The sequence below is a fragment of the Oncorhynchus mykiss genome, chromosome 1 (genome assembly GCF_057628025.1).
Source record: "Oncorhynchus mykiss isolate SJ-2025 chromosome 1, ASM5762802v1, whole genome shotgun sequence".
Classification (NCBI taxonomy): domain Eukaryota; kingdom Metazoa; phylum Chordata; class Actinopteri; order Salmoniformes; family Salmonidae; genus Oncorhynchus; species Oncorhynchus mykiss.
The window spans coordinates 43290825-43308780 of NC_143022.1; the positions used below are offsets into that span (position 1 = coordinate 43290825).

General features: G+C 44.4%; 1 protein-coding gene across 3 annotated transcripts in view; it reads left to right on the forward strand.

Annotated features, from left to right (window-relative positions):
* Positions 1–1964: 1964 nt before the first annotated feature.
* Positions 1965–17956, forward strand: part of mtss1la (MTSS I-BAR domain containing 2a) — a 45222-nt gene continuing 29230 nt past the window's right edge. For 2 of the 3 annotated variants that reach the window (XM_021601399.3, XM_090231093.1), the window contains exons 1-3: positions 1965–2722; positions 9426–9487; positions 9678–9751. In XM_021601399.3, coding sequence (XP_021457074.2) covers positions 2654–2722; positions 9426–9487; positions 9678–9751 — 205 coding nt within the window. In that variant the 5' untranslated portion in view covers positions 1965–2653. The remainder of the gene's footprint in view (positions 2723–9425; positions 9488–9677; positions 9752–17956) is intronic. The other variant, XM_090231096.1, reaches the window with a different exon arrangement.

Genomic DNA, 17956 nt, shown 5'->3' on the forward strand with positions numbered 1-17956 from the left:
TTAATTTGTAAACATTTTGAAAAGCATAACTCCACTTTTACATTATATGGTATTGTGTGTAGGCCAGTAACAAAACAATCTCAATTTAATCCATGTTAAATTCAGGCTGTAACACAACAAAATGTGGAAAAAGTCAAGGGGTGTGAATACTTTCTGAAGGCACTGTAGGTATGGGTAAGGGTAGCCTATGGAGGGCTTGATATAAAATAGAAACCAATCTGTTTGGGGTCAGAAACATGATATCATAAATCGCTTCTCGCGTTCCATGGCACTGTATGCACACTTATGCCTAAATGTATTTACGAATAATATTTGCGCGTCTATACAAATGCTAGACTTCTGTAAATTGAATCATTGCTTTTTGTGGGTCTTAAAACTTCCCATTGGCGCTGCATGAAATTGTAACTTTTGCGCTTGTTTTTAAAGACACCTCAAATACCGCCAACCCTCCGACCGCAGCGCAAGCGCACTGCTGTTAGAAAGGTAAATAGCCGAGCCAGACATTATTTTGCTGTGCATAGAATGGAGTAATGAGTGCATTCAGATGCGTGGTCTGTGCCAAATTTTCTTCACAATACAATAAACAGGCTCATTCTGTTCTGGACAACCCAAAGTACCGCGCCATGTCATCTTGTAACTAACTGTACATCAAGCATAGTGATCATCAACGTTGACATTGTATATTATATGAGTTTTATGATATGGAAATGTGAAGTGCACATTTGGACTCAAGGGTGTTCGGCTTGCTTGTATGACATCAACATTATATGTATTATAATCATCAACATCTCGTCTTTTACAATACATTGAGTTCTCGTAATTTCCAGAATTTCCCTCACTCGGACAACAAAACATTTGCAAAAGTTGGCCAATTAGCGGGAGGGATGGAGGCAACTTTTTTCCGCACGGTGTTCAAGTTTAGAACAGCTGTCAGTCAAAACCCATACAGTCAAAACCCATACAGCGCCGTGAAGCACAGAGACAGTGCTCTGACGTCATGTATAGCGTGGTACTGTCCAGCCTCTGCGTTCCAATTTAGCCGCTTATCAGTCTCCAATGTTTAACTCGTATACGGGTAGAAGTGTAAAGGGCTACACTTAAGTTATGTAAGCTTTCAAGATCTTCAAAGTCTCAAGCTTGACACATTGAGAGTGGATAATTGATTTCCGTCATACAGCCTTACAGTCTTACGGAAAGTGAGTATAAACAGAAGAGTTGGCGTTTTCCCCCCTTACTAAAGCCATCATTCACTGAATTAGGTAATAAGGGAAAATCGTGCAGACACACATGCATTTGTGGGTTGGTGGTGGAGGAGGGAGGGAGGTGGTTTCAGTGTCGGGATATTTTCTGTATATATATTTTTTTAATGCTGAGGATGCCAAGAGGCTGAGCGAGGTCTGTACTTCAGACTGACTGGGCTGCAGGCCCACATACAGGCCTCTGACAGACTCATCATGGCTGCCCACGTGGTTGGGGAAACACTGAACCAGAATCTGGCTTTACAGGAGACGGTGATATGGCGATTCTCCTTTAAGCCCAAGAAGCAGTCATTCAACATGCCATTTACTAGCTTTTCAAGTTTAATCAGGTCAAAATACGTTCTTTACTCACCAATTAGCAACTATCATCATTTACTGCCGTAATGGCCGGTATGGACTTCCAAAAAATGTCTAAATAAAAAGTTACATGCAACTGAAAAAAACATAATCTTCTGCACAGTAGACAATTTACAAAAAATGTTGGGATTTCAGATACCTTTTATTGTTGTCACATGTGGAATAAAGAACAGTTCATATTTCAAACAACAACGGTCAATTTTGTTGCTATGCAATGTAATTAATACCGCTAGTGTATGTACTAAAGAAAAACATTAAGGTTCCTTTAACTTGAAATGACATGTTTGCTTAAAATAACATATTCAGCAGCATATGTGCATGGTGGGGTCTAGATGTTGTGTTGGATCCATTGTTGCTTTGCAACAAAAACTCGGGATTGATACAGTCAATGATGAACAGGCGCGTGCATGCTGAAAGCACATTTGGAGCTGGGGATATCCTTTGTTTTTCTCTTCAGAGTATGCTTGAATGAGAATACGGACTCACTTTTGTTTGAATCGGGGGTGTCCCTCCCTCCACGCTGCATGTGACAAAAACACTGACCGGCCCCCTTCAATTCCTATGGATCGAACTACAGAACCTCCGCTTCAAGACATCTGTTCCTTTCTAACAGAGCGCGCCCCCGTTTCCAGAGCTGTGACTGAACGACTGACTCTCGTGGTCCCCGGACTGGTGATTTCCACATTTCCCCGTGAAATCAACCAAAGATGAAGATCGACGTTGACTCAAACTCAGCCTGCTCTTCTTTTCGCAGTTTGTAGACTGGAGGGAATTGGAACAAGGATTTCGCCTCCTCTCCATCACTCTCGTCCGAGCAGAGAGAGTCACCACCGAGCGTCAAAAGTCCGGTGCCATTGAGTAGCCGATTTCTTTTTGTCTGCCCTCTAGCCGGGGGTTTCGCATCCTCTGCGTCTGGCTTGGATGGGAAAGGACAACGAAGGGCGAGTGAAAAGATCGGGGTTCTGATGTTTGAATATTTTGCGCTTCTGGACATTTAATTGATCGTATTCAGTCATCGTTGAGAGACTACTGTGATTATGGAGTCGGTAGAAAAGGAGTGCGGAGCGTTGGGTGGATTATTCCAAGCTATCGTCAACGACATGAAGGTACCAGAGCTCGATTAATGTCGACAGGTTTTACCGAGCTATTGCATTGATGATCAGACGCAATTTACTGCCTTTGTTTCCTCTCCTATTCCCTACCCCCTCACTGGCTATGCAATAGCATAAATTGTGATACATATTTTTCCTTTGTGTTATTTGCCTAGAGTGGGCAGGTTTGTAGGGGGCAGCTATTCTGGTGACGACCAACATGTATGTCCTTGAATAGAATCAGGCTGTTTATTTTTTTTATGAGTTAATATTTGTAGGCTATAGGCTATACTTTGTTATGCAAAATGTATGTTATACTATTGTTATCTTTAACCAAATAATAACAGAATAATGTCTGAATAAAAAAAGCCTGGGTTCCCATTGACCCACCTCCTAATCAGTCACTGTTATAACCACAGTTATTATGGATGTCTTGATGGATGTATGACAGCTCACTAACCTAATCTGACAAACATGACAAACAACCTTTATATCGCCTCAACAGCTGGGATGTGGACATATAAAGCATGATGTATACATTGATCACATAACCCATTACATGTTTTTAGTGTGTGCCTGTGTGCCTACACATTTTCCTGTGTCTAACGTCAGGCCAATGATGGAGAGAGGGGTTGATTTATCAAATTTGGCGACCCCTTCTCATCCAGGAAGGCACCTCTTTGACAAAGACATCATGTGTCAAATCACTTGACCATTATGGCCACTAGGCCCTGGTCCCTGTTGGCTGTGGTCTGGCTCACGGACACCATATGGCCACTGGCCAGTGTCCACCACCAAAGATTGTGATGTCTCTCTTTATATTTAGACGATGGGGGTTTTGGGGAATGGGCAGCCAAGCTGGACAAGTGCCAATCGGTTGAGGCCGTGGCCTGGTTTGGTCTGTTGTACAAAAGATGGAAAGTATGAACAGGCATGGTCATCAGCCGTGGAGGAAGACAAGTTGGGTCGCTGCCAAGAATTGTCGGGTGACATTGTTCTACGAGGATAGGCTAGGGGAAAACCAGGACGAAGGTAACATTTGTAGCTTTTTCCCTAATTACTCAGAGATCGTTACAGCTAGAGACTCCATATTTTATGACAAAACACGTATATATATCCTCTATCATTAGCAACTGTCATTTCATTTCTAAGATAAACTAGTTGCAATGAAATAGACAGAGAACATAACTACTGCTCCGTTATTTATGTACCTGTTGGTAGTGCGGGAGTAAAAGAGCATTGGGGCGAAAGTAACAGCTGGCGAGTGCACAAAATCTGTCTTATCTCCATGTTTCTGGTTTGTAATGCTTATTACATTCAACAAATGTACTATCGGCCATAATTTCATGTTTGTGTCGATTTGAATAATTTATGCTATAGGTTTATAATTTATGAAAATTAACCATGCGTCAACATCACAATGTTGCGCCACCACAATATTTTGCCGTACAATATTAGTCAAACGAAAATGGATGACATAATAGCTTTATTAACCATAATTGTATCATCTTACCTGAATGGGGATGTAGTAGGAGGTGTTTTTCACAATTTTCACTGACTATTCATGCTTAGCCCTTCCAATCAGGTGCGCTCCAGCTGTTCTTGTCATACGTGATAGAATACATGTCTGTATGCCCTTCACAAAGGGCAAACTCATCATGCTCATCACATTTCCATGTAATTGGCCACCAGAATCATGAAGATATACTAATCAAATCAACATGTGATTTGTCACATACACATGGTTAGCAGATGTTAATGGTCACATACACATGGTTAGCAGATGTTAATGGTCACATACACATGGTTAGCAGATTTAAATGTGAGTGTAGCGAAATACTTGTGTTTCTATTTCCAACAGTGCAGTAATATCTAACACGTATTCTAACAATTCCCCAACAACTACCTAACACACACAAATCTAAAGGGATGGAATAAGAATATGTACATATAAATATACGGATGAGCGATGGCTGAGCGGCATAGGCAAGATGCAATAGATGGTATAAGGTACAGTATATACATATGAGATGAGTAATGTAAGATATGTTAACTTTATTAAAGTGGCATTGCTTAAAGTGGCCAGTGATAAGAGTCTCTATGTAGGCAGCAGCCTCTCTGAGTTAGTGATTGCTGTTTAGCAGTCTGTTGGCCTTGAGATAGAAGCTGTTTTTCAGTCTCTTGGTCCCAGCTTGGATGCCTTCTGGATGGTAGCGGGTCAAACAGGCAGTGGCTCAGGGGGTTGTTGTCCTTGATGATCTTTTTAGCCTTCCTGTGACATCAGATGCTGTAGGTGTCTCGGAGGGCAGGTAGCTTGCCCCCGGTGATGCATTGTGCAGACTGCACCACCCTCTGGAGAGCCCTGCGGGTTGAGGGCTGTGCAGTTGCCGTACTTGGCTGGGATACAGCCCAACAAGATGCTCTCGATTGTGCATCTGTAAAAGTCTGTGAGGGTTTTAGGTGACAAGCCAAATTTCTTCAGCCTCCTGAGGTTGAAGAGGTGCTGTTGCGCCTTCTTCACCACACTGTCTGTGTGGGTGGACCATTTCAGTTTGTCTGTGATGTGTACACAGAGGAACTTAAAACTTTCCACCTTCTCCTCTACTGTCCCTTCGATGTGGATAGGGGGTGCTCCCTCTGCTGTTTCCTGAAGTCCACGATCATCTCCTTTGTTTTGTTGACGTTGAGTGAGAGGTTGTTTTCCTGACACCACACTCCGAGTGCCCTCACCTCCTCCCTGTAGGCTGTCTCGTTGTTGTTGGTAATCAAGCCCACTACGGCTGTGTCCTCTATAAACTTGATGATTGAGTGGTAGGTGTGCATTGCCACGCCGTCATGGGTGAATAGGGAGTACAGGAGGGGGCTGAGCATGCACCCTTGTTGGGCCCCAGTGTTGAGGGTCAGCGAAGTGGAGATGTTGTTTCCTACCTTCACCATCCTGGGGGTGGCCCATCAGGAAGTCAAGGACCCAATTGCACATGGCGGGGTTGATTACCAAAAGTATGTGGACACCTGCTTATTGAACATCTCATTCCAAAATCATGGGCATTAATATGGAGTTGGTCCCGCCTTTGCTGCTATAACAGCCTCCACTCTTCTGGGAAGGATTTCCACTAGATGTTGGAGCATTACTGCGGGAACTTGCTTCCATTCTGCAACAATAGCATTTTTGAGGTGGGCACTGATGTTGGACAATTAGGCCTGGCTAGCAGTCGGCGTTCCAATTCATCCCAGAGGTGTTAAATGGGGTTGAGGTCTGGGCTCTGTTCAGGCCAGTCAAGTTCTTACACACTGATCTCAACAAATCATTTCTGTATGCCCCCTCGCTTTGTGCATGAGGGCATTGTCATGCTTAAACAGGAAAGGGAATTCCCCAAACCGTAGCCACAAATTTGGAAGCACAGAATTGTCTAGAATGTCATTGTATACTGTAGCGCTAACATTTCCTCACTGGAAATAAGGGGCCTAGCCCAAAACATGAAAAACAGCCGTTGTTCCACCTAGACGTTTCCACTTCACAATAACAGCACTTACAGCTTACCGGGACAGCTCCAGCAGGGCATACATTTGACAAACTGACTTGTTGGAAAGATGGTAAGCTATGACTGTGCCACGTTGAAAGTCACTGAGCTCTTAAGTAAGGCCATTCTACTGCCAATGCTTTCCTATGGAGATTGCATGGCTGTGTTCTTGATGTTATAAACCTGTCAGCAAGGGCTGTAGCTAAAATAGCCAAATCCACACATTTTAAGGGCTGTCCACATACATTTGTATATATAGTGTATATTTAACTATTAACCTGTCGATAAAACCTTATGTGAGCTGATCCATCAAGTCGATTGATTAAGGCGTAATTCTAATTATGTCATATCATTTTCAAACATTCAGTCACTTGTTGATATTTTGATGACAATATAAAATGCAATATGAACTAGAAGAGACAATGGCCTGTGCTTAAATGTTTTATTTTATTCCATGTCATCAATTTACATTGTGTTACTTCCATCCCACCCATCTCTCCTGTCACTTCTCCCAGGCTAACAACAAGACTAGCTAGCATGGTACTTGGAACCTATGCTGTCATTTAGTCACTAGATGGGTTCAGAAAATGATATATGTTCGGAACCTTAACAACTTAACACAACTCTACAACCAACAGATATTTCCGGGTCTGTTTTTTTTTCTATACTTACGTCGCTCAAAACCACTTTTTGTTGATTACTCGGCAAAGCGTGGTCAGACTGGGCTGTTTCTTTTTGTTGCAGGGAGGGTCGTCCTCCACATTAGGAATGTGCTGACTTCACTACGTCATTCTAGCTTCTGTGTTATCTGAGAAAACGGGCGTGTTACTTTCACCCCGTGTCACATTCGTCCCGGCTCTGCCATAAATAGGACTAGGAGTTTCCTGACCACATAATCTGATAAACTCTGGGCCCTAGTTATAAACTACATAAATATAGAAAGTGTCATATGATCTGACCAGGAAGAACTCTGGGCCCTGGTTATAAACTAGATCTAAACTGTATATATACAAAGTAGAATGATATAGAATGATTATGTCTTTCCTCTCTCTAGGCTTGAAGCTCTGCTTCTATAAAGTCTTGTTCAAACTTCAGTCCTTAATGCTCATTTCATTTATTTATTTATTTATTTAAATTTTACCCCTTTTTCTCCCCAATTTCGTGGAATCCAATTGTTGTAGTAGCTACTATCTTGTCTCATCGCTACAACTCCCGTACGGGCTCGGGAGAGACGAAGGTTGAAAGTCATGCGTCCTCCGATACACACCCAACCAAGCCGCACTGCTTCTTTAACACAGCGGTGGGTCAAGATTCATAAAACTTCACTCAGCAGTCAGCACAACTGGGTCTTATTCACTAGGGCCTTCAAATTCAAGTCTGGACCTTGAAGCCAGTTCCACTGTATTTTTTTCATTCCTTCCTTCTAATCAGGGACTGATTTAAACCTTGGACACCAGGTGGGTGCAATTAATTATCAGGTAGAACAGAAAACCAGCAGTAATCCGGACCTCGTAGGGTAAGATTTGAATACCCCTGCGCTAGGGCATGCAATGAAAAACGTTTTCAAGCGCTGCAATGGAAAAATGGAAATGAGCCTTTCTTATTGAAAAAGTCCAAGTAAACCCTCCCGGTTTCAGTCAGTTTTCTTCCATTTGGTACCTAACGGATATTACCCAGGTGCCTAATGCTTGGCCTCTGTCCTGGCAAGCCAAGGAGAGAATTAGCCCCATGTCTCTATGACTAACCCAGCTATTTAGGCTAGGCACACACTGTCAGTGTTGCAGCCTGCTGAGAGTTCAGCGTGTATCACTAACTCCTCTATATCTAACAGCGCAACATGACACAGACCAGCCAGCATCTGATGCAGTTATATAACAGCCATCCCTGCTCTCTTCAGATGAATTCATTAACTGAGGAAGGAAGGGTCTGCCTGGATATTAGGAGCTCTGTATGTGTGTTGATGCGTTCACGCATATGTGTGTGTGTCTTCCTTCACTGCACTGCGTGGCTCTCTTAACCCTGCATTCCCCCTGCTCCCTCAGCTGTCCTGGCTCAACCTCCTCTCAGCCTCTTCTCAGCCTCCTCTGTTGTCGCCGGGAGGCGCAGGGCTGAAAAGCTGATTAGCCACCTGTTGCAGCCCAGTGAAGACAGACAGGGAGAATGGTGAAGCATGGGGAAAACATTTTAACAGTGAATGTGATAGCCTTTATGGTGAAACCAGATCACTTTGTGAGGAGTTAATTTTCTCATAGAAAGATCTGGAAAACATGGAATCTCTTCTTTTTTCTTTTTGTTTAACCTTTATTTCTTGGGAGGACATGAGGAGAGAAACAGGATGAGCGTGAATGATCTGGGGTGCTTTTTTGCCTATTTTCTCCTTTCTCTGCTGTCTTCTCACTTCTCTGCAAGGGAAGATTGTGAATATGCAGTCAGGCTGTGTCCCCCTCTCTCTGGGGAAAACTGAAAACTATCTGTTATTGGCAAAGAGGTTTGGAACTCTCTTTCCTATTGGTCTATTAACTAATTTACTGCCTGCCAGGCAGGCCAAAACTCCATCCCACCAAACAACTCTTACACTAAAATGGCATTATCACAATTTCACAGTATTATTCCAACTCCATAGTTTGGAAATGTATATAAAACACAGACAAATCACATTTTTGACTGCATTGGGCCTTTAAAGAGCCGGCATGCAACCTGTTCTGTCCCCCCCAATTTCCCCCTTCCCCCCTCCACATACACCCCAGCCCGCCCTGCAACACCCCACAGGAGCAGAGACGCTACACAGTCTGGGAACGTTGTAGCAACGTAGTTAAATGGCCTTTTAAAATACATGTATCAGCAGGAGTTTGTTCTTTAGACATGCTGTGTTGACTTCAAGACTTACCCTTGGGGGAGAAGCTACCTTTCAGAGTTATGCATCCATGTTGGGCACGTTTCATTCAGTCTTCAGCTTTGTTAGGTAAGAGAGAATATGCAAACTTGATAGGATGATAATGTATTATGTTGTTCTGAGTCATACAAATGAGTCATATCAAAATGCTGAGCACAGAAAGTGCTCCAAAGTGCTGGCCAACTGGAACAAAGTGTGTGTGTGTGTGTGTGTGTGTGTGTGTGTGTGTGTGTGTGTGTGTGTGTGTGTGTGCGCGTTGCGGTGCAAAAGGTGTTAACTAACATTTGCTTCCTTTTTCATCCAGAGTTCATATCCAGTGTGGGAAGACTTCAGTGCCAAGGCTACTAAACTGCACTCCCAACTCAGGTGAGACCTTCATTTCTTTAGTATTTATGTCTATGAGACTGACTATAATTGAATATCCTATCCAACCCCTCTTCAGTAGACTGGTAACTCCAACTGTCCTGTGTTGACATTCTGGACTGTTGATGGTTTCTAGCCAATGTAGATGTTGAATGCTGACTGCTGAATGTTTCCTCCTCCTGTCCACATGTAGGACCACAGTTCTGGCAACAGTGGCATTTCTAGATGCCTTTCAGAAGGTGGCAGACATGGCGACCAACTCAAGAGGTAAGGAGACGTTCTAATATCACTTTCTAGATTCCTCATCCTTGACACAACCAATCAGAATTTTTTTTTATAAGTGAAACACTTATCTTACAGTGATTTTGTTATTGCTTTCACTTATCTAGTATTTTTCACATCAGTGTGGCTCAGGAAAAAGCCACTTAAACAGATTGAATGGGATCTTACGCACTTACAACTTCAAAACATATCGTATGAATTGGAATTCGTAACATATCATCCGAATTGCAGGAAATTTGTCAGGACGTAAACTATTTCGAAATGTACGATGTTCTACATAATTGTGCACAATTTTCCAATAATGTCTGTCTGTGGACTGCGATTACTAGAAGAAAAGCTGCAAGCATTGGGCCGGTAAGCAAAAGGTCACTGGTTCAAATACCTGAGCCGACAAGGTGAGAAATCTGTTGATGTGCCCTTGAGCAAGGCACTTAACCCTAATTTGCTTCAGGGACGCTGTACCACAATGGCTGACCCTGTAAAACAACACATTTCACTGCATCTATCTGGTCTATGTGCCAATAAATTACATTTCTGCCTTCGGGAAACACAAATACAAGGCTCGTGAGCGCTACTTTTAAGACTACTGGCGGAAATTATACTAAACCTTTATAACGCATCTTTAAGACTACTGGGAAGCGCACAGTGTCTGCTATCAGCAGTATACGGGCTCTAAGGTCCTGTTCAAAAACTCTGAAAATGCAGCCTTCCTTGGTAGAGGTAGTCAATGAGATAACTTGATTGAAGGAAGGATGCATTTGAAGAGTATTTGAACAGGACTCATGTCCAGATTCAGTACTGTATCGTAATTTAAGATCTGAAAGGAGGGGTGAATCTGCATGGAAACAACCCACTAAAGTGTAAAGCTGAGCTTATTGTATGTAGGGCTGGTGATGAGGTCGTGTTTTGATCTTGCTTTGCCACTGTATGGAGCGGCAGACAGATCCGATGTAGGACAATGATTAAAACAGATTTCCACCCAGTTGATCATCGAGAGCAGTATTTAGGTCAAAAACCTACACGCACAGTCATATGCACGCACGCACGCACACACAGACACACACAACAGCTGGTGCTCAGCCACCTGACCTTAGACCTCATGCTGACACACACGAAGCAGTCTGTAGAATGTAGTAGTGTGCTATGTATACTTTACATGTGTACCGTCCTATAGAGAATCATCTATACTTCCACATAACCACCTCTGAGTCTGTATAGTCTGCAACGGCCGTTCTATAGAGAATAATGTATACCTCCACATAACCACCTCTGAGTCTGTACAGTCTGCAACAGCTGTTCTATAGTCGCCCATTCGTTACAAAGGTAGACTGATGAATAAGGGCAGCACGTTATTTGGAGAGTCCATTTGTCGATGCTCTACAAAACGTCTGTGGTTTCTCAGTAACATGTCAACAGCATCGTCTAATGATAGTTTACTAAGCATCTACAGATAGGGCTATCCAAATAAAGTGTTACCATGAATAGGGATACACCAGCTAATTGCCAAACGGGACTGCATCACGGATGAGGCTGCATCAACGTAACCTAAAGTGAGGTCAGATGCTGTAACAGTGGGCCGCCAGGTGTGATGAGGCTGTCCGATGGCCTAGACATAAGAAGGTCCAATATGTCAGTCATCCTCACAGCATGGGAGCTCTCAGAGGGGCTGGATCCTGGCAACATCTGGCAACCTGAACCTATTCTCACTAGTAATGTTATGACTGTGCCAGGGCAACTCTTCAAAGGAGTTTGTGGATGGAGTGAGAGCCAGGAGGGAAGGGGGGAGAGAGAACGAGAGCAAGAGAGACAGAGAGAGAGGCAGGAGAAAGAAGAGCAGAAGTATTTGAAATGCTTAGAGAGGACATGATGTAAATCTCTGTCACTCATACGCCCGCTCACACCCCCACCCCATCACTCTCCCAGTGACATTAGCTTTAGGATTAAAGACAGACATCATTGCATCCAGGGCTGCAGCATCAGAAGGATGCATATGCACACAGTATGGAGAGAGATGTTCTAAAACAAATGATTAAAGAATAATTGCCTCCATTGCACCAGGCAAGCGCCTTCAAGCCCAGGTCAAATATTTCAATTGATTTCAAGTGGTATTTGAACCCAGGTCTGTGGAAGACACACAGCATCCCAGGTTATAAACCGTAAACAGTACTAACTGATCCCTGTGTCTATGTAAAGAAGATGGAGATTCTGAATGTTCTGCTCTGAATCATTAGCGATTTGTCAGTGACACCAATTCCATTCCGTTTGTCCTCTGGGAGCTCTTTGGTGCTCAGTGCCAGTCAGTGGACTCTACAACCGCAGCCATTCTTTTTGCTGGAGGAATGTCAATATTTATGGTAACCGGCTGGTGCTGGAGAACGATGACCCCTGAACCCTCACTGCAGGCTGGGTAGTGGGAAGTGGTTTGGGCCATTTCACCTCCCTGATTTGTGGTACAGCAGGGTTCGCTGGGATCTCTACAAGTGTTTAAATAGCTGGTTCAAGTCAGGGAGATAAGCTAGAGTAGCAATAGTGTTATAACACGGTGTTGTAGAGAGAGACAAAGAGAAAGAGTGTGTGTATGTCAATTAGTCTGTGTGTGTGCGTTAATGAGTCTGTGTGTGTCTTTATGTGTCTGTGTGTGCGTTTATTAGTCTGTGTGTGTGTCCGTGTAGGGGTTATTGCGCTACAGGGGTCTGCTCTGTGCCCTGATTCTCTCTCAGCATCAGGGGATGGACTGCTGGAACAGCTGGAGATTTCATCACGTTATTCCCCTTTAATCTAGCCCCGACACACTTACCCACTTAACTCACCACCCATCTCACACACTCACCCCATCAACTCACCAACCATCTCACACACTCACCCCATCACCCCTTTAGCCTACCACCCATCTCACACACTCACCCCATCACCCCTTTAACTCACCACCCATCTCACACACTCACCCCATCACCCCTTTAGCTCACCACCCATCTCACACACTTACCCCATTACCCCATTAGCTCACCACCCATCTCCAACACTTACCCCATCACCCCATTAACTCACCACCTATTGCATACACTCACCTACCACCAATCTCACACACTTACCCCATCACCCAATTAACTCATCACCTATCTCATACACTCACCCCTTTAACTCACCACCCGTCTCTCACACTCACCCCATCACCCCACTAACTCACCACCCATCTCACACACTCACCCCGTCACCCCATTAACTCACAACCCATCTCTCACACTCACCCCATCACCCCACTAACTCACCACCCATCTCACACACTCAACCCACTAACTCACCACTCATCTCACACACCCACCCCACTAACTCACCACCCATTTCACACACTCACCCCATCACCCCATTAACTCACCACCCATCTTACACACTCACCCTATCACCACATTAACTCACCACCCATCTCACACACTCAAACCACTAACTCACCACCCATCTCACACACTCACCCCATCACCACATTAACTCACCACCCATCTCACACACTCACCCCATCACCACATTAACTCACCACCCATCTAACACACTCACCCCATCACCCCACTTACTCACCACCCATCTCACATACTCACCCCATTAACTAATCACCCATTTCACACACTCACCACATTAAATCACCACCCATCTCACACACTCACCCTATCACCCCATTAACTCACCACCCATCTCACACACTCACCCCATTAACTCACCACCCATCTCACACTCACCCCATCACCCCTTTAGCTCCCCACCCATCTCACACACTTACCCCATCACCCCATTAGCTCACCACTCATCTCTCACACTCACCCCATTAACTCACCACCCATCTTACACACTCACCCCATCACCACATTAACCCACCACCCATCTCACACACTCAACCCACTAACTCACCACCCATCTCACAGGACTCACCCCATCACCACATTAACACACCACCCATCTCACACACTCACCCCACTAACCTACCACCCATCTCACACACTCACCCCATCACCACACTTAACACCACCCATCTCACACACTCACCCCATTAACTCATCACCCATTTCACACACTCACCCCATTAACTCACCACCCATCTCACACACTCAACCCACTAACTCACCACCCATCTCACACACTCACTCCATCACCACATTAACACACCACCCATCTCACACACTCACCCCACTAACCTACCACCCATCTCACACACTCACCCCATCACCACATTAACTCACCACCCATCTAACACACTCACCCCATTAACTCACCACCCATCTCTCACACTCACCCCATCATCCCACTAACTCACCATCCATCTCTCACACTTACCCCATCACCCCACTAACTCACCACCCATCTCACACACTCACCCCATCACCCCACTAACTCACCACCCATCTCTCACACTCACCCCATCACCCAATGAACTCATCCTGTCTTCTACCTCTCCTTCTGCACTCAACCAAACATCCACCTGTCCTGTCACTGTTCTCCCACTCAAAAGCTGAGAGAGAGAATGAGAGGAGAGCAAAGCATGAGGATAGGAAGTACTGCTGTGGAAATTGACACTGGGTATTAATGGGGAATGGTCGAACTCAGCCTAGCATCTGTCTTCAATAAGTTTGTCCTTAACTGCACAGTATATTTGCTGATTGAGTTAAAGAGTTGTTTTCTCTTAAAGAGGCAAATGTAATATCTTGTAAATGTAAAATGGTTCCTCACTATTTTTGCTGTTTGACTCGGTTTATGCTTGAAGTCCTACTGTGTGTGGGTCTTCAGTGGAGGTCTTTGCCTCTGGATGGCTGGTTGGACTTCTGACAAGGCTGTGGAAGTGTGTGTTGGTTAATATTATTTGGATAAGAGAGGGTAAGTTCTCCATATTTGGATAAGAGAGGGTAAGTTCTCCATATTTAGGTAAGTGAGGGAGGAGGGGTACGTAAGTGGCTGTGGATGAGGTTGGATGGAATGGGGGATGTGTTGGAATTTTCACAGCTCTCTGAAGCCAGGAGAGAGACAGAGAGAGAGAGAGGCGTAGAGTTAATCCTCTTATTGCTTCACTCCAACACACATAACAGACTGGGTCTCCTCTCCTCAGATCACCAGGGCCACAGCTTTAACACTAACACACTCAGATGTGCTGCAGATCACTCTGTGATGGGAGGTGTGTGTACGTGAAGACACTGTAGGTGTTCTGTATGTTAGATCTTACTCACGTAGTTTCAAGTTTTATTAGTCTTATGTACAGGATACACATGGTATACACCGTCCAATGAAATCCTTCTCGACAATGCAATACATAGACACTCACACTCACAGACACTTTCCAAGATGTTCAACCCTCCAGCTCTCTTTCTCTCTCTCTCTCTCTCTCTCTCTCTCTCTCTCTCTCTCCCCCTCACTCTCTTCCTCTCTCTCACACACATTCACACCCACACACTGGGGGGGGTGGGGTGTTGTACTATATCAGTGTGCCAGTGAGGCGGTAATCCTGCCTGGCCGCTGTGCTTCTCTGGGTTGGCAGATGGCACGGATATCTCTGTCCGCCATCTGGACAGCCTGGCAGATACAGCGAGATACAGCCCTGCCCCACGCTACACAGTACAGCCCTGGAGATGACTGTCAGCTCCACCATCATAGCAGCAGAGCTATTTATATGAACATGTCACAAAAACAGAGTGGGCCCACGTAATATGGTGATACAGGCCTAGTTTTATTTGGGGAGATATAGGAGTGTGTACTAACCCAGATCCCAGATCTGTTTGTGCTGTCTTGTCTCCTATGGTCATTGTTGACAAGAGAGCACGAACAGATCTGGGACCAGGCTATGGGTGTGCTGTATATGGGCTGAATTGTGTATAGGCTAGATGCTATATGATGCACGTGTGGATTAGAATATGTATGGGCCAGGATTATTTAGATGTGGACATGATTGTGTGTTGAGTATTTGTTATTGAATACATTGTTGTTGCGTGATGCTCTTTTCACCATGACATGCTATTCCTACCGGTTGTTTTGTGTTTTATTACATTGTAATTCTGGAGTGAGTCTTGAATGACCACCATCATTACAGCAGTCTGTCCGTCCGCCTGTCCGCCTGCTTGCTTGTCATGGCTGCGGTGGCTCTGAGTTCCCATGTGCTTTTCAGGAGCATTAAAATCAGGGCCTGCGGTCACTCCCTAAACACCCAAATGAACCTTTCCAATAATGATTATTACTACGGAGAATGGGATGTACTTAGTGTTTTATTAGGACTCCTATAAGCTACTGCTAAAGCAGCATCTACTCTTCCTGGCGTCCACACAGAACGTAAAGCATGACATAATACACAACATGAATAGATAAGTACATCGCAAGGACACAACTACTTAAACACTTTCATACATTTATGCCTTCATAATCATGTGATTCCTAATCGCTACTGGATGCAAATGCAACACACGAAAAACGAAAAGTGCAATAACAAGGAAGTACGTTTGCAAATAGGCGGACACTTTTTTGCTAAATTCCTGTGATGTGAATAAAGCCGCCTGGTTTCTTTACTGGCCGTAATGGTTTTCCTCGGGCAAAGTATGGACTTTTTACAGTTACCACCTGCGATCTGTTTCCTGGGGTAACATGCCATCTCTTAAACTTGTAGGCCTTTTGTTGCAGTTACCACCCGCCACTGGGTTTCATTAGGGAAAATGCAACATTCATGAGCATGCAAATAACCAGGACAGTGTTTCAGATGGAGGTCAACTTAAGTCCTTCACTTCATTCATAGAATGAACAGAACTTTTATCATACAGGGCTTCCCGTAGCCCTTTCCTGCAGTCAAATTACCTCATGCCTTCATGGGAGGAATGTTGTTATTCTTTTTCATAATTACTAAAGACAACAGGGTTCTACCTGCAACCAACAACAGTTCTTCAAAGGGTTGTCTCCTATGGGGACAGCCGAAGTACCCTGTAGCCCTTTCCTGCAGCCAATGACCTAAAGCGCCATCTTTGGCCTCATGGGTGGAATGTTTAATAATTCATTAATTAATACATTTTTTCCAAAAACCCGCCGATAATCCGGTGTTTCTGTGTCAAACGGTTTTGTTATATTTCAGTCTTCTGTGATGTATATAAAGTGTAATATTGGGATGCAAACTCAAACTGAATACATTTGAACTCTATATCTGACATGGTACAGGTGTCTTCTTTTTTTTTAAGCCCATAACCATATGTGTGAGGTGGATACTTCTGTTTCAAAGTAGATTTGTTTAAGACTACCAAGAAACACTCTGTGTGACCATGATTTTGCCCACTGCAGTAAAAGGTTAACGTCCTTCACCCCATTCTGCTCATAAAATAAAATGAACTAAACTATCAGACATACGGGCTTCACTTTGCTTCCTTCACCCCTGCTCGTAAAAATGAGCAAAATTCCTTGAATCTTGAGGAATGGAGGGAAGGAGAGAATAATACGAGAGAAAGAGAGAAAAACAAGTCTCTCTTGGCTCTGTGTAAGGAACACTCTGCAGGCAAATACCAAGCTAAGAAGACAAACATTAGAGTTGAGGAGAACACTGTGTTCAGCTATATCCTGTAAGGACCCGGGTGGAGGGGAGCAAGGGATACGAGGAGGGGAAAACAGAAGGAGAGAGGAAGAGGGACTGAGATGAAGGAATGCAAACTAAGGCGATGTGGGAAGGGAGTGAGTGACAGAATAACGAAAAAAAGTGGAGTTTTCCATGGAGCTAAGACAGTGTTTCCCAGATGGTTTAGCAAGGACCCATTGGAGACCCCTTAAAAGGGAAAGGGAGAAATACTGTATCTTCTGGGTCATAAGGAGGCCTGAGTCAGACAGACGCTCGCGCACACACACAAAAACCTAGCTTCCACGGCTGTACCTGGAGTGGTCAACCAGTTCCGTTGTCCACTTATCCCCTCACTCATCAGCCCCACCTAAGTCTTATCCCCTTTTTCATCCTCTCTTCTTCTCCATCCCCCTCTTCGTTCATCTATCATTGGCCTCCACCGCCTCCACCGGCTTGCTCTCTGAACCTCTTAAAAGGGGTGAGAGAGGGTGAAGGGAAGAGCTTGTGTTAAGATCAGGCTGATCAGCGTCAGCGTCACTGCATGGCTATGGTGCCAACGTGAGGTGTATGATGTAATCCTTTGGAGTTTGGTTAACTGTTATCCTTAGGACTAAGAGATGTCTCTAGCTAAC